Source organism: Rhinoraja longicauda, chromosome 29, assembly GCF_053455715.1.
Source record: "Rhinoraja longicauda isolate Sanriku21f chromosome 29, sRhiLon1.1, whole genome shotgun sequence".
NCBI classification, from domain to species: Eukaryota; Metazoa; Chordata; class Chondrichthyes; order Rajiformes; family Arhynchobatidae; genus Rhinoraja; species Rhinoraja longicauda.
In genome coordinates, this window is record NC_135981.1 from 14,096,592 (window position 1) to 14,119,191 (window position 22,600).

Here is a 22,600-nt window from a genome sequence, read left to right on the forward strand (position 1 = left end):
TCCTGGCTAATCATCATCATCATATCATCATATATATACAGCCGGAAACAGGCCTTTTCGGCCCACCAAGTCCGTGCCGCCCAGCGATCCCCGTACATTAACACTATCCTACACCCACTAGGGACAATTTTTACATTTACCCAGCCAATTAACCTACATACCTGTCCGTCTTTGGAGACTAATGACTACACAATGAAAGGACCAGCTGATATTGCGGCCATCCCACATCGTGGTGAGCTCGAACTTGCCCGTGCCATGTCCTCGACACTACCACTGTATGTTTCTTTTTTTTTTCCTAATCAGATGTGCAGCACTTTGGTCAACGTGGGTTGTTTTTAAATGTGCTATACAAATAAAATTGACTTGACTTGACTTGACAATGTACGACTTTTCAAAAGAGAAAGTACTTAATTTGCTCTCAAGCTTCGAGACACTTTAGATTTTCAAGGGTGCAGAAAAAATGGCTTTAATTTTTTAAATCAGGATCACAGACATGAGAAAATTTGCAGTATCATTCAATATTACATTTATGCAAACACAAAAAGCAAAGAGTTCACAACAGGGGAACTGTTCATCATTAGAACACGCGAATTATAAGATAGACACAAAAAGCTGGAGTAACTCAGCGGGCCAGGCAGCATCTCTGGAGAGAAGGAATAGGTGACGTTTCGGGTCGAGACCCTTCTTCAAATAATAAGAGACTGAACACTATGAACGTCAGCCTACTTTTAACACAATAAGTGATCATTGTTTGCACATCTTAAGAGTCACTCAGTCACTCATCCTTGCAAACTAGGATGTAGGGGAGTCCATATGTGAGGCCTTTTTTACTTTAAAGATATAGTACAGCAAGAGGCCCTTCGCCAATCAGCGATCCCCATACACTAGCACTATCCGACACTAGAGACAATTTACGATTTTTACCAAAGCCAAATTAATCTATAAACCGGTATATCTTTGGAGTGTGGGAGGAAACCAGAGCACCCCGGGGAAACCTACACGGTCATGGGGAGAATGTACAAACTCCGTGCAGCCACATCTGGAGTCGGGATCGAACCCGGGTCTCTGGTTGTAAGACAGCAACTCTACCGCTACGCTACAGTGCCGCCCAAAGGCGTTTGTAAACCAGGGATGTTCGGCATCACAGGGCAAAGAATCAAGGGTGAGTTTGGTGACCAAAGTGGTTGGATCATCAAAATGACTGAGCTTGGATTACTGAGCTGTGGCATTCCCACTGCAGTTGGATGTATTGGAGCAGTAAAAATGAGGCTGCAACAGTACGTACCACAACCTTTACTGTTCAGGAATAGCCACATTCCCGTGCAAGCAGTTTGCAAGAGAAGAGATTATAAAATCACATTGTACATTAATGTAAGCAAATCTAATCACTGAATGTAAAAGTTTACTGGCTTCAAAGCAGAAGATAAAATCAATAATTATGCGGATAAGTGAGCCATGATTAGTTATAATAATAATGGATTTCGCTGGAAGTGGATTATATCTCAGCAGGTACCTGACCCTTCTAACCAGTGGCACTCCCACACAATGCACAAGGCCAGGAGATCCAATTTTATCCAGTGGATCCATATCACTGCAGAGGCCTCTCTATGAAGCTTCGGATTAGAGTACACACACTGGCACAACGACCATGACTCCCCATCATGACGACCATGCTTGCTCCTGTGGTGCCGATAGAGCCTCGCCTTCTCCCGAAATGATTCGCACAGAAGGGTAGAGAGAACATCAGTGTGTAAAGACCAGTAAATGTCCGGTCTATCAGGGCCTGGTGATGGTCTCGATCAATGCTACGTCACAGAGGGGAATGAATGCTCAAAGACCTCATAGCAAATATGCAATGGCTTCATGAAATTACTTTTCTTTGAATAAAATCCAAAAATTCTTTCTTCTTCAAGACCCGAGGCATTTGGAACTGATTATGCGAAATGCCCAAATGTGCAACAATGAAATCTGTTAGCTCCTTGAAGCTGCCCAGGGCCACAATGTGAACTCTCACTGGCCCAATGCTGCCTTTGCGTCGAAATGACTGATACACGGTCGAGTCTTCCTGAAGGCACTGATCCAGCTGAAGGAGATGGAAAAGAGAAGCTCAGTAACCAGCAAGGCCAAAATATCATTACAAGACACCTTCGTTTTTGATTAAAGGTGAACACAAAATAAATCTAGAATTAACTACATTGCTCGCCCAAGGCGGAAAGATAAATCCACTGCCGGTCAGAACAGAAGTGGGACTGTTACTCGCGATTTTGGGTGTTCTACAGGGTTTCTCTGATGATAATTCATCTAGTTACAGTCCGCCCAACCCAAGAAAGGAGAGACAATTCCTCTCTTAAATAAACACAACTCTCAACCACAAGGAACAATGAGGATGGAGTCTCACTCACCCTGTAGCGCTGAGCCTCTGACAGGTTTCGCACTCCTTCTATCTCTACAAAAACCTCATAATGAGGATCTGAGCCACCACATGATCCTGTAGGAAGAAAGGCAAATTATTTGTAACAAGTCAAAATCATCAGTGTTTCAGCAGTTCATTTTCCAATGAAATCACAGTTTTACGTTAAAGTTGGGCAATCACGGTTTCTGATCTCCCCACTATTAAAGGGATCTATAAGAGGCACTGCATCAAGATGGCAGCCAGCATTATCAAGGACCCATATTAACCTGGCCACACTTTCATTTCACTCCTGCCATCAGGAAGAAGGTATAGGAGTCTGAAAACTAATGTCCAGGTTCAGGAACAGCTTCTTCCAAAACAACCATCAGGCTCCTGAACACTACGAACCCCAACTAAACTCTGAACTACGCATTGCCTGGGAGACACTAGGGAGTTTCAGCTGTATTGTATTTGCACTATATTGGGGTTTTTTTGTTTATTATGTTTCCTATTGAGTACTGCGTTTACAAGTGTGTTGCACTGTTGCTGTAAGTAAGAACTGCACTGTTCTTTTTCAGTACATCTATATACCAAAACTCTTGTTTGTTTGTTCCTGAACTACAGCCAAAACGGTACACGATAGCGCGACAACTTTAGGCCCACCATACTCACCGTCGTCCCTTTGGTGCTAATGGAAGAAGTTCCATTGAAATCGGTGTTGTATTTTTAAAGTTATTCACATTTTAAAGTTTAAATCTATCTTCCAGGGAAGGAGGGGGGAGGGAGGGAGGGGGGATAAGGGGGGTTGAGGGGGATGGAGTTGGGGAAGGGGAAGGTGGAAGGGGGAAGGAGAGGGTACTGCACCAATGCAGGAGAGGTTTGGGCCCAACGGGTCCACTTGGTCTAGTTCTAGTATAACAATAAAACACTTGACTCCGTGAAGTGTGGAGGGGCTGTCAAAGTGACAGAGGCAGAGGCTCTGAGACACTGAGATCCAGGGGAGCTCTCTCAGGGCAGGGCAGTATTTCTAAAAAGAGCAGAGATGTATCCCTGATATCTTGGATAATAATTGTTCCCTATGTAATATTACCAAAACCAAATATTCGGTTATTATCTCACTGTTTGCAGAACCTTTGGTATACTTGACGTAGCTTCTTTAAAAGATACAAGTGCTGTAAAAGAAGTGAAAAGCTACGTTTATGACAACAATCTGCAGTTCAGGACTGCAACATCCGAGTTTTCCCTCTAATTAAATGTTGGCTATCCTGCCCTCACTGGTGGCTTCCACCTACAACCCTTGCTTGTGTTTCTGGACAGATACTGCCCTCCGAACATCAACTACAAGCTTTATCCCCAGTGTTGAGGAAAGGATCAGATTACATGCAGTGCCTGAAACAAGGCTTTTGTTAAAATGAATGCACTATTTTTGATAAATTATTCCATGGTCCAGGTAAAGAACATTAACTCTGAGCAAGGGAACACACCAGTGTTTTTTGCCACAAACACAGCGAGATTAAGTGTAGTATATCCAGGCAGCATAAAGACTATTCTGATGAAAGGTCAGCAATTGGAAACAACCCTCCATAGTCTTTGGACTACTGAATATTTGGGGAATTTTTTGGTTGAAGATATTCAGCGTTTATATGATACTTGACCAAGTGGACCCGTTGGGCCCAAACCTCTCCTGCATTGGTGCAGCACCCTGTCCTCCCCCACTCCCCTCTCTCCTCAACCCCCCCTCCCCCTTCTCCCCCTCCTTCCCTCCCCTCCCCTCTCCTCAACCCCCCCTCCCCCTTCTCCCCCCTCCTTCCCTCCCCCTCCCCTCCTTTCAAACTTTAAAATGTGAATAACTTAAAAAATATAAGACCGATTTCAATAAAACTACTTGCATTATCACTAAAGTGACAATGGTGAGTAAAGTGGGCCTAAAATTGTCACGCTATCGTGTACCATTTTGGCTGAAGTTCAGTCACAAACAAGATAACAAACGAGAGTTTTAGTGTATAGATGTGATATCTTTGCAAGGAATGGAAGATGAGTGCACCACCCTCCATGTGTCCAACATGGAAAGTGTGAAACTTCCATCTGGACCCCAGCTAAGCTCAGCTTAGGTTGACACTGACTAATATTTCCATCCTATCTCCACATTTTTGGAATAATTTTGGCTCCAATTTTGTTATCGGGGACTGCTTAAACTTTATCGCAGTTGTTCAAGCAAGATGCGATCATTTTGGATTTTGTTCAGGATGGGTGGATTTCTACACGTTTATTGTCATGTGTACTGAGGTACAGTGAAAAGATTTTGTTACATGCTCTCCAGTCAGCAGAAAGACAATACGTGATTACAATCGAGACCTTTACAGTGTATAGATATCATGATAAGAGAATAACGTTTAGTGCAAGGTAAAGCCAGCACAGTCCGATCAAGGATAGTCCGAGGGTCACCGAGGAGGCAGATAGTAGTTCAGGACCGCTATCTGGTTGTGGTAGGATGATTCAGTTGCCTGATAACAGCTGGGAAGAAATTCTTCCTGAATCTGGAGGTGTGCGTTTTCACACTTCTATACCTTTTGTCTGATGGGAGCAGGGAGAAGAGGGAGTGGCCGGGGTGCGACTCGACCTTGATTATGCTGCTGGCCTTGGCAAGGCAACGAGCCCAGCACATGTGCTAAAAGGCGAAAGACCAGCTTAATCACCTACTCCATCAGCCATTCTCCTCTCCAGTTCTTCAAATATTTGCACAGACCATCACAAAATGCTGAGTCAGTGAAATGTGCATGTTACAAACAAATTAAGCCTCAGGAGTTTGTATTTTTCATAATGATATTCATTTCACTTTCAAGATACCCAATGAGATTATTTTAAAGTGTGGTCATAGATGCCAATTTGTATACAGCGATTCCCGTAAGTAGCAACGTGAATATAGAAAGATTATCCGTGGCAGTAATGTTGACTGAACACTTAGCATTTCTGCAGGGCACCAGGGATAACTACACTTCCCTGAAGTATCAACATTTTATCATTCAGATCCGCCAAAGAATCCAGACAGCACAGAGGTGCAGCCACCCCTCTCAGTGCCAGGGACCCGAGTTCAAACCTGGCCTCTGGTGCTGTCAGTGTGTTCCTGCAATGTTCTCCCTGCAATTGAGTGGGTTTCCTGTCGGTGTTCCTGTTTCCTCCCACATCCCACAGCTGTGCAGCTTGGCGACTCCATTGTCCACTGTAGATTACCACCAGTGTGTGGATGAGTGGTAGAATCAGGGGAAAATTGTTGAGAATGTGGAGAATAAAACCTGTGATTAATGTAGGATCAGTGTTGGCTGAGCGACTGCATAGACAAAAGTGGGCCGAAGGGCCTGGTTCTGTGTCGTGCTTCTCCGCGACTCTGCGATAGGGCCTTGGTTTAACATGTCAGTTGACAGGCAATGCAGTTTTCCTGAAGAATCGTGCTGGAACACGGACCTGGGTTTATGGACACAAGGCTTTGGACATGGGGCTGTAATCTAGAACCTTCTGCCACTTGAGTGCTATCAAGCCAAAGCCAGCATCACAGATCAGACACGTGTTACCTTATAAAACCGAACATGATATATTCTCTGTAATTCAAGCATGCAATTGAAATCCCTTCAAATTTAGCAAATAGTTTGACATCCACTTACCCAAAAGGCCACTCTCGACGCAACAGTAATCATGAAGCACTGCTCCGGGCCACAGCTTCACAGCATGCAGTAATGTTTGATAGAAGGCTGCCTCTGTGATTCTCTCTCCTCTCACGTTTAATGTCTGGCTTTGCCTGAAAAAGAATAAAAAAGAATGGCACGGTGGCGCAGCAGTAGAGTTGCTGCCTTACAGCGCCAGAGACCTGGGTTCAATCCTGACTATGGGTGCTTGTCTATACGCTTTCCCCGTGATCTGCTCGAGTTTTCTCCAGGATGTCTGATTTCCTCCCACAATCCAAAGACGTACAGGTTTATAGGTTAATTGGCTTGGTGTGATTGTAAATTATTTCTAGTGTGTGTAGGAGTGTTAATAATAATAATAACTTTATTCATATTGCACTTTTCATGCAATTGAATGCAGCCCAAAGTTCTTTCCACAAAAACAAACACACGTCTAAACAAAAATACAATTTTAAACAGTAAAGACATAGGCTGTTAATAGCATACAAAGCATAGATTTATATCAAAATATAAAATGTAAAATTGAGAGTGTAAAAAGACAAACAAAGTAAAATCAGTTAAAAGTTTGATTAACATTTTAACTGCCATTAAAAAATGTCAAATGGGATCACTGGCCGGCATGGACTTGGTGGGCCGAAGGGCCCGTTTCGGCACTGTATCTTTAAGCTAAACTAAACAACCAATTTTGAAGTTCAGCAAAACATTTTACGGGAAAACGTAAAGAATAAATAAAAGGTGTTGAAAGTGAACGCACACACCTGTACTGAAATTCAATCACTGGGCACTGATTGTGGAAAGCCACCACCTTCACTGCATCACCCATCCGGTACCTGAAAGAGTCAACAACATCACACGCTGAGAAGTATAGAGGTTGAACACGAGCCCCTTATGATTCAATGTTGTGCACAGAGCATCACATGGAGCAGCACCGAGACCGGTAGAAGGATGTGCCCAGAATCCCCCAAATAACCCAACTGCAACTCTCGGCTTCCTGAAACTTGGAAGCAGCCAGCTCGTTAAAATTGGACTTTATCACCCGGTGAGACACACTGGAAACAGCAACTGAACAGAACATAGAAGCTGGGAAGGACGTTCGTTTGCCAACTTATGTAGTTATTAGTAGAGGGAATTGGCAATACACCAGAGACTGCAATTCTGGCGCGTTTGACCTCACTGCCATCCCACTGCATAGCCTGGAATCTGACACAGAACGCAAGGTCAATATGAACCAATTACTGCATCAAATCATCTCTCAATACCCCCGCTCCAAGTAAAACACTCACAGCTTCCTCTGACTATTAAAACAATTAAAATCACTCAGTCACAGCACCAAGAAAAATGAATGATGTTTACACATCGCCTTAGTGTTATGACGAGAAATGGACAACTAATATAATTGTCGCCAAACCAGTGTGTTATAGAGACACTACAAAAAGCAGATGCTGAAATCCCGAGTAAAACAACAAGTTGCTAGAGGATCTCAGTGGGTCAGGCAGCATCTGTGGTGGGGAAGGGCAGATAACATTTTGGGTCGGGGCACTTTTCCAGACTGTCATAGAGTTCCGATATAAACTTGTTTCTATATTCTACGCTCATCTTGTCGAACCACCCTGTCATCTTCAGACTAAATGTGTACGAATGAACTCCAGATGCTGGTTTAAACCACATAGACACAAAATGTTGTAGTAACTCAGCGGGACAGGCAGCACTCTGGAGAGAAGGAATGGGTGACGTTTCAGGAAGAACGGTCTCGCCCCGAAACATCACCCATTTCTTCTCTCCAGAGATGCTGCCTGTCCCACTGAGATACTCCAGCATTTTGTGTCTATCTTCTGTCATCTTCAGTGTATGTGTGTGTGTGTCCTATTCCTGCATTCTGTTTCGAATTCTGCTCTCTATATCATACTGATTTTGCTTGTTCTTCACACCAAAGCTTTGCTGGTTAGATGATAACATTTCAAAGTACATTATCAACCTCAATGCCCGAGAGTCGACTGCCAAAACAGCTTCTGTATGGAGAACTGTGTCAGGGCAAGCGCTCAGTAGAAGGACAGAAGAAATGGTTTAAGGACTGCCTCAAAGTGTCCCTCAAAGACTTGGACATCAACCTCAGCACTTGGGTGTCCCTTGCTCTGGACCGTCCAACCTGGCGTAGCAAGCTCACCACAGGAGCCCGTGCAGCAGAGAACAGATGCACTGCAGAGGCCCAGAGGAAACGCACGCACCACGCTCAAGCCCCGGGCTACCTCCACTTCAGTACCCATCCACTTGTGTCCTACGTGTGGGCGTGCCTTCCGGGCCCGGATTGGCCTCACCAGTCACTTCCGGACCCACAGTCACCAATCCTCCAACTGAAAGTGAAGTCATGGTCATCATCGAACCCGAAGGACGAACAACAACATCAACATCACATTTACACGTGTTGGGCACGGCTGTTCCTGGAATGAGAGGCGCCTACGACTTACACCCATCAGTTAGTTCAGAGCTCCGCTCTGTGGTGATGTGTGGTATGACAAGGACACACAACTGGAAGCTGTCACAAGCAGCATCGTTCACTCCTCACGATTCCAATCTGCCACATTTACTCAAATGTGGATGTGTGCAAAGCTCAACACACACGTGGCAGCCAATCTTTGAGGTTCTAGAACATCAAAGAGTTTAGAAGAGGGAGTGGGCAGATACGTATGCAGGTTTGCAGGGAGCACAAAGCTACCTGGCATCGCAAGTGGAAGAGACAGGACCACAAAAGTTACAGAATAGCACACCACTGAAGATGTGTGAAGAGTGAAATAAAAATAGAAAGTGTTTGAAATATCTTGATTAGGCAACATCTACAGCAAGAGGGAAACAGGGTTAATATTTCAGGACAAAATAGTAATCGTGGTCTGAATTGTACTTTTGGTGGCTAGTGGTTCCAAAGAGAAATGCCAGCAACAAGGTGTTTGCAAGTGAGTGGGAAGCAGACTCGCATTGGTCCACTCTAAGCCCAGTACATGCCGAGTGGTAGATGCTACAAAAAGACAAAGTGCTGGAGTAACTCAGCGGGTCAGGCCTGGGTCATGCCTCCAGCACTGTGTTGTTTTCACGTTAAAAAGCATGAAGAATATGAGGTTTTAAAAAACACATATGCTTCTTGAAGTGTGTTGTTGACCTGTTGACCTTCAACTTAACTGGGTTGCATTGCGAGGATGGGAAAAAGCAGAGTGGAGAACAGGCAGCAGTGCCTGACACTGATCTGTCCATCGCCATTAATGCTCACAATGCACTTGGCCACAGCATTGCAATGCCAACCAACAATTCAACAAAGCCAACATTTTCTGTACTAATAAATCAGAATGACAAGCAGCACACAATATTCAGGCTGTGTATTTTAACCTTTGCCTAGAATACAATTTCTGCAATGCGTTAATGTTTAAAAGGTAATCCTGTAAGGCATGCACATACACAGAACATTGAACAGTTCAGCACAGCAATAGATCCTTTGGCCCACAATATCCTTACGGAACATAATGCCAAATTAAACTAATCTCCTCTGCCGGCATGTGATCCACATCCTTAGACTGACGGCAGATCCATGAGGCTACTGTAAAGCTTCTCAGACACCACTTCGTATCTGCTTCCACCACCATTCTTCGCAGTGCGTTCCAGGCACCCATCACTTTCTCTGTAAAAAAAAACTTGCTCCACACATCTCCTTTAAACTTTGCCCCTCTCACCTTAATGCTATGCCCTTTTAGTCTTTGACATTTCCACAGTAGGAAAAAGATTCTGACTGTCTACCCTACCCATGCCTCTCGTAATCTTATAAACTTCTTTCCGGTCTTCCTTCAACCTCCAAAACTTCAGAGAAAACAAACGCAGGTTGGTCCAACCTGTCCTTAGAGCTAAAACCCTCAAATCTAGGCAGCATTCTGGCAAACATTTTTGCATTCTCCCTAAAGTAAAAATGTGTAAGTTTGCTTTGAGAGATCTGATCATTTATACCTGTACAAACCAGATGCATTTGTGACAACCAGTTCATATAACTCGTTCTCCTTCACTTCCTCCAGAAACAGTGTTCGTGGTTGTTCTTCTTCACAGAGGTTAACAGGGATAAATTCGTAAAACATTGACTGTGGGCATAGAAGGTAATGTCGTTCTCTCCGTTCTGGCCACAGATTCACTCCAATGAGACCTAAGAAAGAGGTTCAAGATGTTTCAATAAACACACTCACATTTGTTTTAAGTGCCCTAGAGCTGGATCTGGAGAAATAAAGGAACCAGTGTTCCAATTCCACATTGCTATTCAATGTTGCAATGTATGCGTGCGGACATGTGGGGCTGAGTATCAGGCTCCACTTGCGTAGTGTGTCAGCACTCACTAGCAACTTACCGCACCAGTAGCCAAATTCTCCAGTCAGTCCAGGGGTCAATTGTAAATGGTTTACCTCATGCCAGGCTCACCTCATCTGGTTTAGTTGTTCACTGCCTGTGATGCTCATCGCTCATCAACATGGGGCATGGGTTTAACGTGAGAAGGGAAAGAGTCAAGGGGAACCCGAGGGGCAACATTTTCACTCAGAAGGTGGTGGCTATATGGAATGAACTGCTTCTAGAGGTATATGTAGGAAGGAACTGCAGATGCTGGTTTATACCGAGGATGGACACAAAATGCTGGAGTGCTTCAGAGGGTCAGGCAGCATCGCTGGAGAAAAATAGGTGACGTCGAGTTGAGACCCTTTAGTAACAACATTTTTAGACAGGTAAATCGGTAGAAAACGTTTAGAGGGATATGGGCCAAATGCGGGCAAATGGGACTCGGTTAGATGGTGTATCGTGGACACGTTGGGCTGAGGGGCTCGTTTCGGTGCTGTATGACTCATTTTGAATTGTCATTTCAATTAAGATGCAGGCCCATTGGTGTGGGTCTTACGACACATGGTCCGAACAAGGTGACTAATTCCTTCCCGGAAGGACATTAGAGAAACAGGTGCATTTTATGACAATTATGGCCTCCATTACAAATAAGGTTATGCTTATTAAATTCCAGATTTCTTGAGCATCATGAATACCTTGGGAGATTCGAATTCACTCCTCCCTGACAACTTTCTAGTCATCCGAATAGTAATCTCACCATTGCTCACACAAGTTTCAGTTGACGTGTTTAAAAATGAAAACTTGCCTCTGGATTGTCAATGGCCGCACTAGACGAATACCAGAGGAAGCTTTTTGAAAACTTAAGTTTTATCTGGAAGTCTGAAGATTTCAAGACCAAATTTCCACATAAATCTAGAAGTTTTCAAAACTTAAACTAGTTTTGAACATCAGCCGCACCCCACCAGAGGAGCTGCTTTCATGAAGTTACACTAAAATTGCAGTAGGGATTCAGTGCACTATTGGAAAAAGCCTTTTAACCCACTTAATGCCTGAATGCTACGCTGATATTCCCCTGCACAATGGCGATGTTAGCATCATCAATATGTCTCTGCCTCTTGATATTACACTGCAGATCTTCTCCTTCCTAAGGCCATTTTAGAATCGACCATGTGGTCTTTGCCAGGTGGAAACAGGGGATCAGCAGCACTGGGGAGATACCAGCTCTCACTTAGCGCTGTTAAGTCAGTAATTTAAACGTTCCAGAAGTCCATTTACCATGGTCTACAGGCTAACCCGCAAGGTTGTAAAGGGACAAGGGAACCATCAAATAACCACAGTATCTCGACCCGAAACGTCGGCCATTCCTTCTCTCCTGAGATGCTGCCTGACCCGCTGAGTTACTCCAGCATTTTGTGATACCTTCGACTTGAACCAGCATCTGCAGTTATTTTCCTGCATATCAAATAACCATGTGGCCAAAACTTAGTAGGCCCAGGCAGTGCAGAAGGGCCTTAACCGGAAGAACATTTAACTTTATGATGTGTAATTGAACTGTTTTTGCATATTGTGAAGCTTTTACTTCTCCCTCACTTCCCTGATGTCCTTCATCAAAATAGTGGAATAGAGAAACTGCAGTGAGATCTCATGACCAAAGTCATGCCTCACCTCACACCAACAACTTTTAAAACTGGTTTATTAAACTAGTTATTACTTAATGATGACGTTATTTAATAGCAGCAGGGTAATGACTGAAAATCACTGTGATCCTGGGCCATGATCAACATAATCATCTTTCTACTCAGCATCATTTCTGATATTCAAGCAGGAGGTGAGATGCCCTTGATGATATGCGTGGAACAGGGAAGGAGAAAGTTGATCAGGGCCAAGTTTATTACCCACGACCCTCATTCAAAATCAACCATGTTTTGGGTCACTATTCTGTATGTGTGCTGTACGGAATTTCCACGTTCTCCCTGTGACCATGTGGGTTTTCTCCAGGTGCTCTGGTTTCCTCCCACACTCCAAAGACACACAGGTGTATAGGTTAATTGGCTGCTGCGATTTGTAAATTGTCTCTAGTGTGTAGAATAGCGCAAATATACGGGGGGATCACTGGTCGGTGCGGACTCAGTGGGCCAAAGGGCCAGTTTCCACGATGTATCTCTAAAGTCTATTCAATATTAGGCTTGGTATCTCTCTCTCCCCATGATGTAATTCTGTCTTGTGGTGCGTGCTCTGTGTTAGAGGTGCAATATAACTTCACATTCAGGATGGCCAAGTATAGGCACATTGTGCTGAGCCCAGGAGCAGTTTGCCTCAGGTACCTATCGGTAGAAATTTGAAAAGTAGTTGGGTTATCGCACAAAGCCGTGAGAATCTCTATTACCTTCAGCAGCAGCATAGACAGGGGAGTAAGTGGGAACACCTTCACAGTAGACGCGTTGCAGGTTACTGCCATACAGTTCATTTGCACCAGAGTCCACGACGAGAACCAAGTTGAGGTGGGGCCACACTCTGCGAGCTATTCCACAAAACCCACTCGCAAACTCCACAGCCAGCTCGGAGGCTCTTCGAGGATCAGGCTTTAACTGAGCATTTAACCTCAGGCGAAGATCGTCAGCAACAGTCAGCGAGGGATTCACTCGTCCAAAGCGAATGTCCTCAACCAGTTGCTCCCACTGATGCTGCAGTAAAGCAAAGGTGTGATAAAGCACAGAAGCAAAGCTGGCCTCCAGTATTCCCAGTGTCCGATCCTTGAGCGCAAAGAGGAGATGAACGTACTGTGTCTCAGCTTCCGATGTGATCTCATATCCGGCTGCTGGTGTTGAGTATGAACTCAACATGTGTTTGGAAGCCATGGGAGAGACAGAGTAGGGGCCGATTGGAATACCTGATTCAGATTTTCTCCAAACGGGAGGATAGAAAAACTTTGCAGTTCTCTGTAAATTTCTGGTCTGGGGGTAGGCATTAATCTTTGCATTAAAGCATGCACCAAACCCCTGCAACATGGGGAAAAATCAATAAGTTTAAAGGCATTAACATAAAGTAATGACACCAAATAGTTTCAATATACCGGAGAAATTACAATAGTTATTTCTGTAAAATGTGCGCATTGTTCTAAATCTAGGAACCAACTTGCCTTTAAGACATGGATACCGTTTGCATGGATATGCAGGGAGTAGAGTGATATGGATTATGTGCAGGCAAGTAAGAGTTGGTCTTGGCAATATGTTCGGCACATACATTATGGGGGCAAAATGCATGTTCTCATGCTGGACTGTTCTATGTTTAAGACTTGCTTAGAAAGGACATTCAAACTGTGAATCTTACCAATCAGGAGAGCCAAAGAAGGTTACTTGCTTCCCTGGATGAGTACAACTCCAGCTATACCCAAACAACTCGGGTCAGGCCACCATCCAACACCCAATTCATTGACTCCTTTAGCCGCACATTGGCCAAACCTGGGAAATGGTGGACGGCAGAAGCCAAGGCTCCTTCAGTAGCATTTCCCAATTCAGTCACCTCCAACACCGAGAAGGACCAGTCACATCCATAGCCTTCCTCCCTGTCACCCACTGACCAGACTTTGCATTGTACCACCCATCCTTGTGGTATGGCTCACTCTACATGCACATTCGTCACGTGTGGTGGCGCCTAACGGCTGCGGCTCACTGGCAGTCTGTTCGTCTTTTTTTTCCTTTTTTTTTTGTTGTGTGTTGGTGTTGGGATGATTTTTGTTTTTGTTTTTTGGCTGTGTATGTGTGGGGGGGTGGGGTGGGGGGTGGTGGGGGAAACCTTTCCTTTTTAGGTCTCTTCCTCACGGCGCGGGGCGCGGCTCGGCCGCGGGCCTTCCATCGCCCGCGGGGCCTTCCATCGCCTGGTGCGGCTCGGCCGCGGGACCTTCCATCGCCCGGCGCGGCTCGGCCGCGGGACTTTACACCGCTGGTGCGGCTCGGCTGCGGGACCTAACATCGCCCGGTGCGGCTAGGCCGCGGGACTTTACATCGCTGGTGCGGCTCGGCCGCGGGACCTAACATCGCCCGGCGCGGCCGCGGGACGGTTCAGTGCCAGGTGCGGCTCGGCCGCGGGGCATTCCATCGCCCGGTGCGGCTCGGCCGCGGGACTTAGCAGCGCACGGTACGGCCGCGGGGCCTTCCATCGCCCGGCTCGGTCACGGGACGTTTCAGCACCCGGTACCCGGTACGGCTCGGCCGTGGGTGTGGGGAAGAGAGTGGAAGTTTTGTTGCCTCTATCACAGTGAGGGGGTGTTTGGCGTCACTGTGATGGATGTTTGTGTTGGGGTCATGTGTCTTGTGTTCTTTTTTTTTGTGTGTGACTGCAATATAATTCCGTTCGGTACCTTGGTACCGAATGACAAATAAAGCTCTGTATTCCTGTACACTCCCCCTCCCCCCACAACCCCTCCAGCTCCAGCCCACTGCTGCCAACTGCATTGCGGGAGGTCAATTGGGACAAGTCCAAAACGTTGGCCTTGCCAAAGATCACTAAGTCCTATCACTTTGCGAAAAACTGTTTATACATTAGAACTGGCACATTAAACCAAGCTCTGAATCCTCTTTAACCATTCTGCCTTGTTATTTTAATCTCATTTCAATGCATTGCATGAATTGCGTTCAGCAGAAAACCTTTTGGTGTGATTAATGTCCCCTAATTTGGAACCACACCTCAGTTGAATCAGTTCAGCCATGGAGTAATAAATCACAGCACAATGCTCTCAATATATTCTTAATATTTCCAGTAAGATTTTAAATTATGAATATAATCAATACCTCCATATTGCAGCAATGCTTCAAAAGATTTCCAATATTTCATTATTAAGTTTTGTTGATAATCAGATTTCGTTACTTTGTACGTTTATAATTATCCCATTTGTTTACTGAGCAATCCTCAGACAGGAGATGCCCAAGTTATTCTATCAGGATGTCGAACAGACTCAGGTGAGTTTGACCCTGTGCATTTATGGCACCATGATTTACTGCATATGGAGATCCCAAAAGTTTCGAAATGACTTGTTGCATTGTAATATCACAAAAGGCTGGAGGACTCAGCGGGTCAGGCAGCATCTCAGGAGAGAAGGAATGGGTGATGTTTCGGGTCGAGACCCTTCTTCAGACTGATGTCAGGGGAAAGGGCGGGAAAAAGAAAGGATGTAGTTGGAGACAGGAAGAGAGTGGGAGAACTGGGAAGGGGGAGATAGGGACAGAGGAGCTATCTAAAGTTAGAGAAGTCAATGTTCATATCGCTGGGGTGTAAGGTGCCGAAGCGAAATATGAGGTGCTGTTCCTCCAATTTGTGGTGGGCCTCACTATGACAATGGAGGAGGCCCATGTTGCATTGTAATGCACAGTGACACCCTTACAGTGGCATGTTGGACAGAACAAGCAGAATGAAGACTCTTCAACCCAGGACTGTATTGTGAATCTGCCCAAAACCAAGAAGACAACTTGAAATCATGTACAGAAGGCTGAAAAGCAAGATAAATGTGGACAGTAAAAACATTTTTTTTTAAATCATTAAACAACAACTAAATTCTAAAGAAATGATACAATTCTAACATGGAAATGTCATGATCTGTGAAGTGAACTATGACATAACCCATTGAAATCGTCTTCTGCGCCGTCGCTGGCTGCTATTTGTACACATTGTGTATTGTAAGATTTGAGAAGTTTTCCCTCATTCTGCAAGCAACACCAAACCAAAGAGCTGCAGTTTTGGACATTTTAAACGGGAGACTGGGGCTGATAGCGGAGAAAGGCTGCGGTCAGTTTGCCAAGGGATGTCACAATCCGTGGGTCCTAAGATGGCCGCAGGACCTCGTGACCAGCCACAAAAGCAAAAACCTTACAGCCCAGTCTCTAGGTTTCTGCAAAGCCAAGGCCAGAACAATGGATGGGTATTGGCCATGCAGAAACCTGCGAAACCAGGACGAAGTCCAGACACTGGGGCGCTGACATCAGCATACTCACAATGCCCCAAGCCGACCTACACAGTTAATCTCGTTAAGGGGGCACAATAGCCCATAGAAAACTACCTGGTAGGTGATGGGAAACCAGTTAAACCCATCACCTCGCAACAAAATACCAATTAACACCGTCTGGCCATCCCCGGTACCCCCGGACATAACGCAGATCAGAGAGAAAACTCAATACATATCTTTTAAACAAAGAGATCCCGAGATCTGGCGGGAGATAGGACGGGTCAGAATAGTATAACTGGCCACGACTTTGGGGTTTTAAACTCATGCAAGAAGAAGCTCATGCAAGAAAACCTGCAAGGAACGCAAGGCAGGAGGAAGACGAAAAAGACAGGCAAGAAAGACACGCTCGCAGCAGGGACAGCAACGCTCGCAACGACTGGCCAGGAACGCAAGAAACGGAAGGAAGAAACTCACGGGACAAGCACGACCCTCACGGAAAGCAGCGGAGAAGCAGCACGAACAGCCAGTAACCCCAGTAATAGCCCCATGGTGAGCATGTACCCTGATCCTGCACATCCTGGACATAGTTTAGTGTAGAGGGGAGGGTGGTTTGAATAAACGTGGGTGTGTAAATGAATATGTGTTGGTCAATTTTGCGATGTGTCGTACGTTCCCCATCTTACGGTCAAGAATATGTCTAATAGAACTGTGTCTAAGTATTCGTGTAGTTATGCATGTGTCTTTTAGAACTGCGTCAAAAGAGTTCGTGTAAGTGTGCATACGTCTAGTAGAACTGTGTCTAAGTATTCGTGTGGTTATGCATATGTCTAATAGAACTGTGTATAAGTATTCAAAAACATAGTCCCAAGTGCTCAATAAAAGCCTTTTCCATTTAAACCCTGGTCTTCAAATCTGGTCTGGTTGAGTTTTTCTGCACTATCAACGCTCCTGCATCTAAGTGCAGTGTCTAGAACCGTAGGGGGTGAGTGGGTCGAACCACTCACGGGGAACCAGTGTGCGCGGCTTGGTCAAGGGATCAGAGCAAGGCACGGGGACCTCAGGTCGGGCGAAAGCTCGGCGCAGAAACCCCTTACAGTATGCAAACAAAGAACCTCACTGTGCCTAGTCACATGTGACAATAAAGTATTCCTATTCCTGCATTGGTCCCATCCATTTCCAGATATGATGAGCAGATTATGACTGAGAAATTGTCGCAACTTCACAATCTTATCTGGATTGCAATGCCAAACACGTTGGTGAGATACCTTTACATCACACACAGGGGAGGTAGCTCCAAACTACCATTTCCAGAATTCTATGATGATTCACGCTAGTGCAAACTGTCAGAACTACACAAAGGCAACACTGTTGTCATACATTATACAGTTTTAACTACTGTTCAAGTTAACAGCATTGGTTTATATTTACTTTGTGAAAGGACATTTGCTTCTTTGGACATTTGCTTCTTTAAACCCCAACCTTTAAACTCCACAGAGGTATTGAGATGAATCTCCACCATGTAAAGAATAACTTGCTGCTACACACTTGTAACAAGTACAACTCACAAGTGCGACTGGGCACAGAGTCCCAACACATGGAACTCACTCAGTTCATCTTCTCCAGTCTTCCCTTCACCTTCTATGTGCAAACTTTCATCTTTGCATCAGGTTGATTCACAAACTGGTGCTGGAAGACGAGGAAAGAAACACGTTCCATTCCTTTCCCTTCAGCCACTGTAAGCACTCCGAGTCTTTCTCCCTGCCCACCCTTAACACACATCCCTCTCTTCCAGGATTCAGCTAGTGCAAGAACACATTCCAGTTCCACAAGCCCACGTCCTCAGTTTTTTTCTTTTTACTATCTTATGGAATTTGTGAGAGATTTGTGTATAATTTCTGCTTTTGTGTGTTGTCCAAGACCATGGGCCTATGAAGCTGCTGCAAGCAACACCTTCATTGTATATGGCCCTCACATACTCATGCATCTGACAGTAGACTTGACTCAGCTTGACCACATTCCCTGCATTTACACACCATGTAACCAGCTGAGCATGGGACCCAGAAATGAATGACTATCATGACATGAAACTTCAAAAAGTATCATGGAAATCTGGGGAGAGGCTGGAATGATAAACAACTCAGATAGAAATCTTTAGTGTAGGAAAATAACTGCAGATGCTGGTACAAATCGAAGGTATACACAAAATGCTGGAGTAACTCAGCAGGTCAGGCAGCATCTCAGGAGAGAAGGAATGGGTGACGTTTCGGGGCGAGACCCTTCTTCAGACCGATGGACCCGGGACCCGCCCCCCTGACATTGGTCTGAAGAAGGGCTTCGACCCGAAACTTCAACCATTCCTTCTCTCCTGAGATGCTGCCTGACCTGCTGAGTTACTCCAGTATTTTGTGTATACCCTCAGATAGAAATCTTGATTAGTTATATTTGGAGCCAATCAGGCATCAAGCACAAAGATAGTTCACATTCATTTCCATAGCTCACTAAAGATGGCAATGTGTGTAAATTGGGTGGTAAAGAAGGCATATGGAATGCGTGCGTTCATTGTTAGGGGCATTGAATACAAGAGTCAGGAAGTCATGATTCAGCTCTGTAGTATTTTGGTTAGGCAGCATTTGGAGTATTTGTGCTGCTCTGACCGCCCCATTACAGGAACGATGTGGAAACTTTTAAAGAGGATGAAGAGGAGCTTGACCAGATGGCCTCCTGGATTAGAGGGTTTCAGCTACAGGGAGAGGTTGGATAGATTTGGATTGTTTTCTCTGGGCCATCAGAGATTGAGGGGAGACTTGATAGATGTATATAAGATGTATATATTTCATGAGAGAGTTAGATCTAGCTCTTAGGGCTAAAGGAATCAAGGGATATGGGGAAAAAGCAGGAATGGGGTACTAATTTTAGATGATCAGCCATGATCATATTGAATGGCGGTGCTGGCTCGAATGGCCTGCTCCTGCACCTATTTTACTATGTTTCTATAAAATTATGAGAGGGATAAATAGGGTTAGACAGTCAGAATGTTTTTACCCAGAATGGAAATGCCCAACACTACTGGGCATGGCTGTACAGTGAGAGTGGAAAGTATAGCAGTGATGTGCAGGGCAAGCTTATATTACACAGAGGGTTATGGGGACCTGGAACCCATTGCCAGAGGTGGTGGTGGAGGCAGATACGATAGTGGTGTTTAGTGGTGTGGAAGTGCAGGGAATAGAGGAATAAGGATTGTGTGCAGGCAGATGAGATCAGTTCAGCTAGGCATCATGTTCGGCACAGACATTGTGGGCCAAAAGGGCCCGTTCCTGTGCTGTTCTATATTCTATCACATGGAGTACCTGGTGTAAGTCATTCATCGCTGCCTGAACGCACAGCAAGACAGCAGGAGCACCCGATGTTCCAGAGGACACAGTGAGGACACTCGGTCTCCCGGAGATCAATATATTTTCTTCTCCTTTGCCGATTCTCTGGATGTAATCTGTATAATGACCGTACTGAGTCAGGGGGTGAACACTGCAGAATGACAAGCGGTCTGAAACTTCGGAGAATCTGTACAATTTTCCGTACTCGGTGCTTCTATCCCTGTGGATCCTGTGTAGCAGAGTCCTGTCCTGCAGGCGTTGAACATTCCCAGTGCTGCGTTCAAGGCTCCTTCTCTGCCGAAGGCTCAGCAGGCTCACGTACCTCTGAAACATGTACTGGTGCAAAAGGCTGAACAAAGACCTCTTCTGGCCCCATGACTTTGTGCAGACATCTCGCCAGAGCAACAGTAAGATCCACAGGGCCAGGGGTACAAAGACAGCAATGAGCAGCATCTGTCAAGAGACCAGCTCTGTGAATACATCAATCTGTACAATTAAACATTTCCCCACCAGGATCAACTTCCTGTTTATGCTGTCTTACCATCCCAGTGGATGAAGATGACTGATTGATTTGATTGAACAAAAGAAACAGCATGGAAACATGCCCACCGAGTCCATGCTGACCAATGATCGCACGCTCAAATTAGTTCTATGTTATCCTAACTTTCACATCTCTCCCTACATACTAGGCACAACTTATACAGGCTAATTAACCCACAAACCTGCACGTATTTGGGATGTGGGCGGAAAGCCGAACACCCGAAGGAAACCTGCGTGGTCACAGGGAGTACCCCACATCAAACTGGAATAGGTTTGGGCACTCCTGATCTCTAACTTGCAAGTTCAACCACAATGTGGGAATGGTGTAGACCCAAGGTCAGTTATGATGCCTTCTGTTGTTACATTCACCATCAAGTGAGGGAATACCAAGCTTCGGGACTGCTCCAATTACCCCCTAGGTTACAGGGAAGGGGTGTGGGGAATTATATACACGGTTACGACACAGGAATAGTCCATTCTTTCCCTGCTATCTCTTCCAAATGTCTTGCAATTACCTTGCATTTAGAGTCCCAAATTCGGCCAGTGTAGTTCTCAGCGCACTGTCTCATTTTTCATGATTCTAAACACTAGCATTTAAGAGAGCAGGTACGTGAATAGAAAAGGCCAAATGCTGGCAAATTGTACTAGCTTAGATGGGGTACCTTGGTCAGCATGGATGGGTGGAGATGAAGGGCCCGTTTCTGTGCTGTATGACACTATGAGTTGTCACATCTCAACATCTGAACTTCTCTAATAGAATGAATTCAAATTGGTGATAGTAGACAATAAACAATAGGTGCAGGAGGAGGCCATTCGGCCCTTCGAGCCAGCACCGCCATTCAATGTGATCATGGCTGATCATTCTCAATCAGTATGGGGTTTCTGCCTTCTCCCCATACCCCCTGACTCCGCTATCCTTAAGAGCTCTATCTAGCTCTCTCTTGAATGCATTCAGAGAATTGGCCTCCACTGCCTTCTGAGACATGAGACTTTCCTCATGCCAAATAAACACCCCAGTTTCTCCAAAGTAACAGTGTCCTTACTTTAGGTCCTCTACTGCACTCACTACTCTTAACAGTAGCCCTATTCAAGTTTAAATTGGAGCATTATCTCTATGTTCAAATTCTTCTGATACAAACTATAATTTAATTAGAATTCATTTGAAAAAAAACTAGCAACCGTGTCAACATGACTACTTTAAATTTGCAAAGCCTTAATCAAGGATACAAGCTATTATGGCTTGTTGAAATGCCTGTTTCTTTTATCGTCGTTACTTTTTTGGCATATCTTTCATTCATTGTTCTTTACCTCTCTACGTCATCGTTTTTTTCCCTCTCGTTTCCCTTTCCTGTGACTTTCAGTCTGAAGAACGGTCTCAACTCGAAATGTCACCCATTCCTTCTCTCCAGAGATGCTGCCTGACCTGCTGAGTTACTCCAGCACTTTGTGTCTATCTTCGAAATATCAGCGTACGTTTGTTTAAAACAAACAACAAACGCTACTTGGCCACAAATCCCAGCATTGTCGAGATATCTACAAGAAGCCGCGTCTAGAGTGCACTCCTCTCTCCTCAGACGTTGCTCAGGAGTTTCAGTTTCATTTGTTTGGGGCGGTGGAATGGAGGCTGTTATTGGTGCGTTTGTAATTGTTGGGTCTGTGGCCAAAGACTGCAAGCGCAGTGAAATAACAGGACATCCAGTTTTTGTTTAGGATTGTCAATCAAACATAGTTTCCTGTATCATGTAGTTTTGGTTTTGTTTTCATTCTTTAAAACTTGGCTCTATTTCGCGCAAGGTCCCCTCTAAATTTCAGGATTGGGTAATTAATCACCAGTTCTGCGTGTTCGGGCGGGTCCCCTGCCTCGCCCCAGACGGTGGGGAGTTCTGACGACGCTCAAACCCCCCCCTCCTCGTAATCCCCCCACTACCACCGTGCCCACCCCTCACCCTCACCGCCTCGCCCACCCCCAAAGACGGGCTCAATCTCACCTCGTTCCGCCCCCGGCAGCTTAGCCGGCGCCGACGTGGAGGCAGGGGGGTGGGTGGATCAGTACAACAGCGGCTGTGCTGACTGCTGCTGCCATCCACAGGTTGTTTCGGTTCTGGTTCGGTGCGCTTTCCTCCACATTGTTTCCAAAGACTGCAAATGGTGCGTTGAAAAGCCTAACCTTCGTTTTATTGGGTTCATCGGGTTCATCAGCAGGGAAACAAGCCCTTCGGTCCAACTCGTCCATGACGACCCCGTTAGCATCTTGGACCAAAGATAGACACAAAATACTGGAGCAACTCAGCGGGACAGACATCATCTCTGGAGAGAAGGAATG

General features: G+C 45.3%; 1 protein-coding gene across 3 annotated transcripts; it reads right to left on the reverse strand.

Annotated features, from left to right (window-relative positions):
* Nucleotides 1–456: 456 nt before the first annotated feature.
* Nucleotides 457–22,311, reverse strand: ghdc (GH3 domain containing). 3 transcript variants are annotated; one of them, XM_078424502.1, is made up of 8 exons: nt 22,266–22,311; nt 19,714–20,190; nt 12,815–13,427; nt 10,057–10,246; nt 6,831–6,902; nt 6,052–6,185; nt 2,403–2,488; nt 457–2,083 (listed from the first exon to the last, which is right to left on the reverse strand). In XM_078424502.1, the coding sequence occupies exons 2-8, from the start codon at nt 20,188–20,190 to the stop codon at nt 1,862–1,864; spliced, it is 1,794 nt and encodes a 597-aa protein (XP_078280628.1). In that variant the 5' UTR covers nt 22,266–22,311; the 3' UTR covers nt 457–1,861. The 3 variants fall into 3 exon arrangements, with proteins under 3 accessions (XP_078280628.1, XP_078280627.1, XP_078280626.1); XM_078424501.1 differs by lacking the exon at nt 22,266–22,311 and adding an exon at nt 21,586–21,847 and having other exon boundaries at nt 12,815–13,112; XM_078424500.1 differs by lacking the exon at nt 22,266–22,311 and adding an exon at nt 21,586–21,847.
* Between the last annotated feature and the right edge of the window lie 289 nt (nt 22,312–22,600).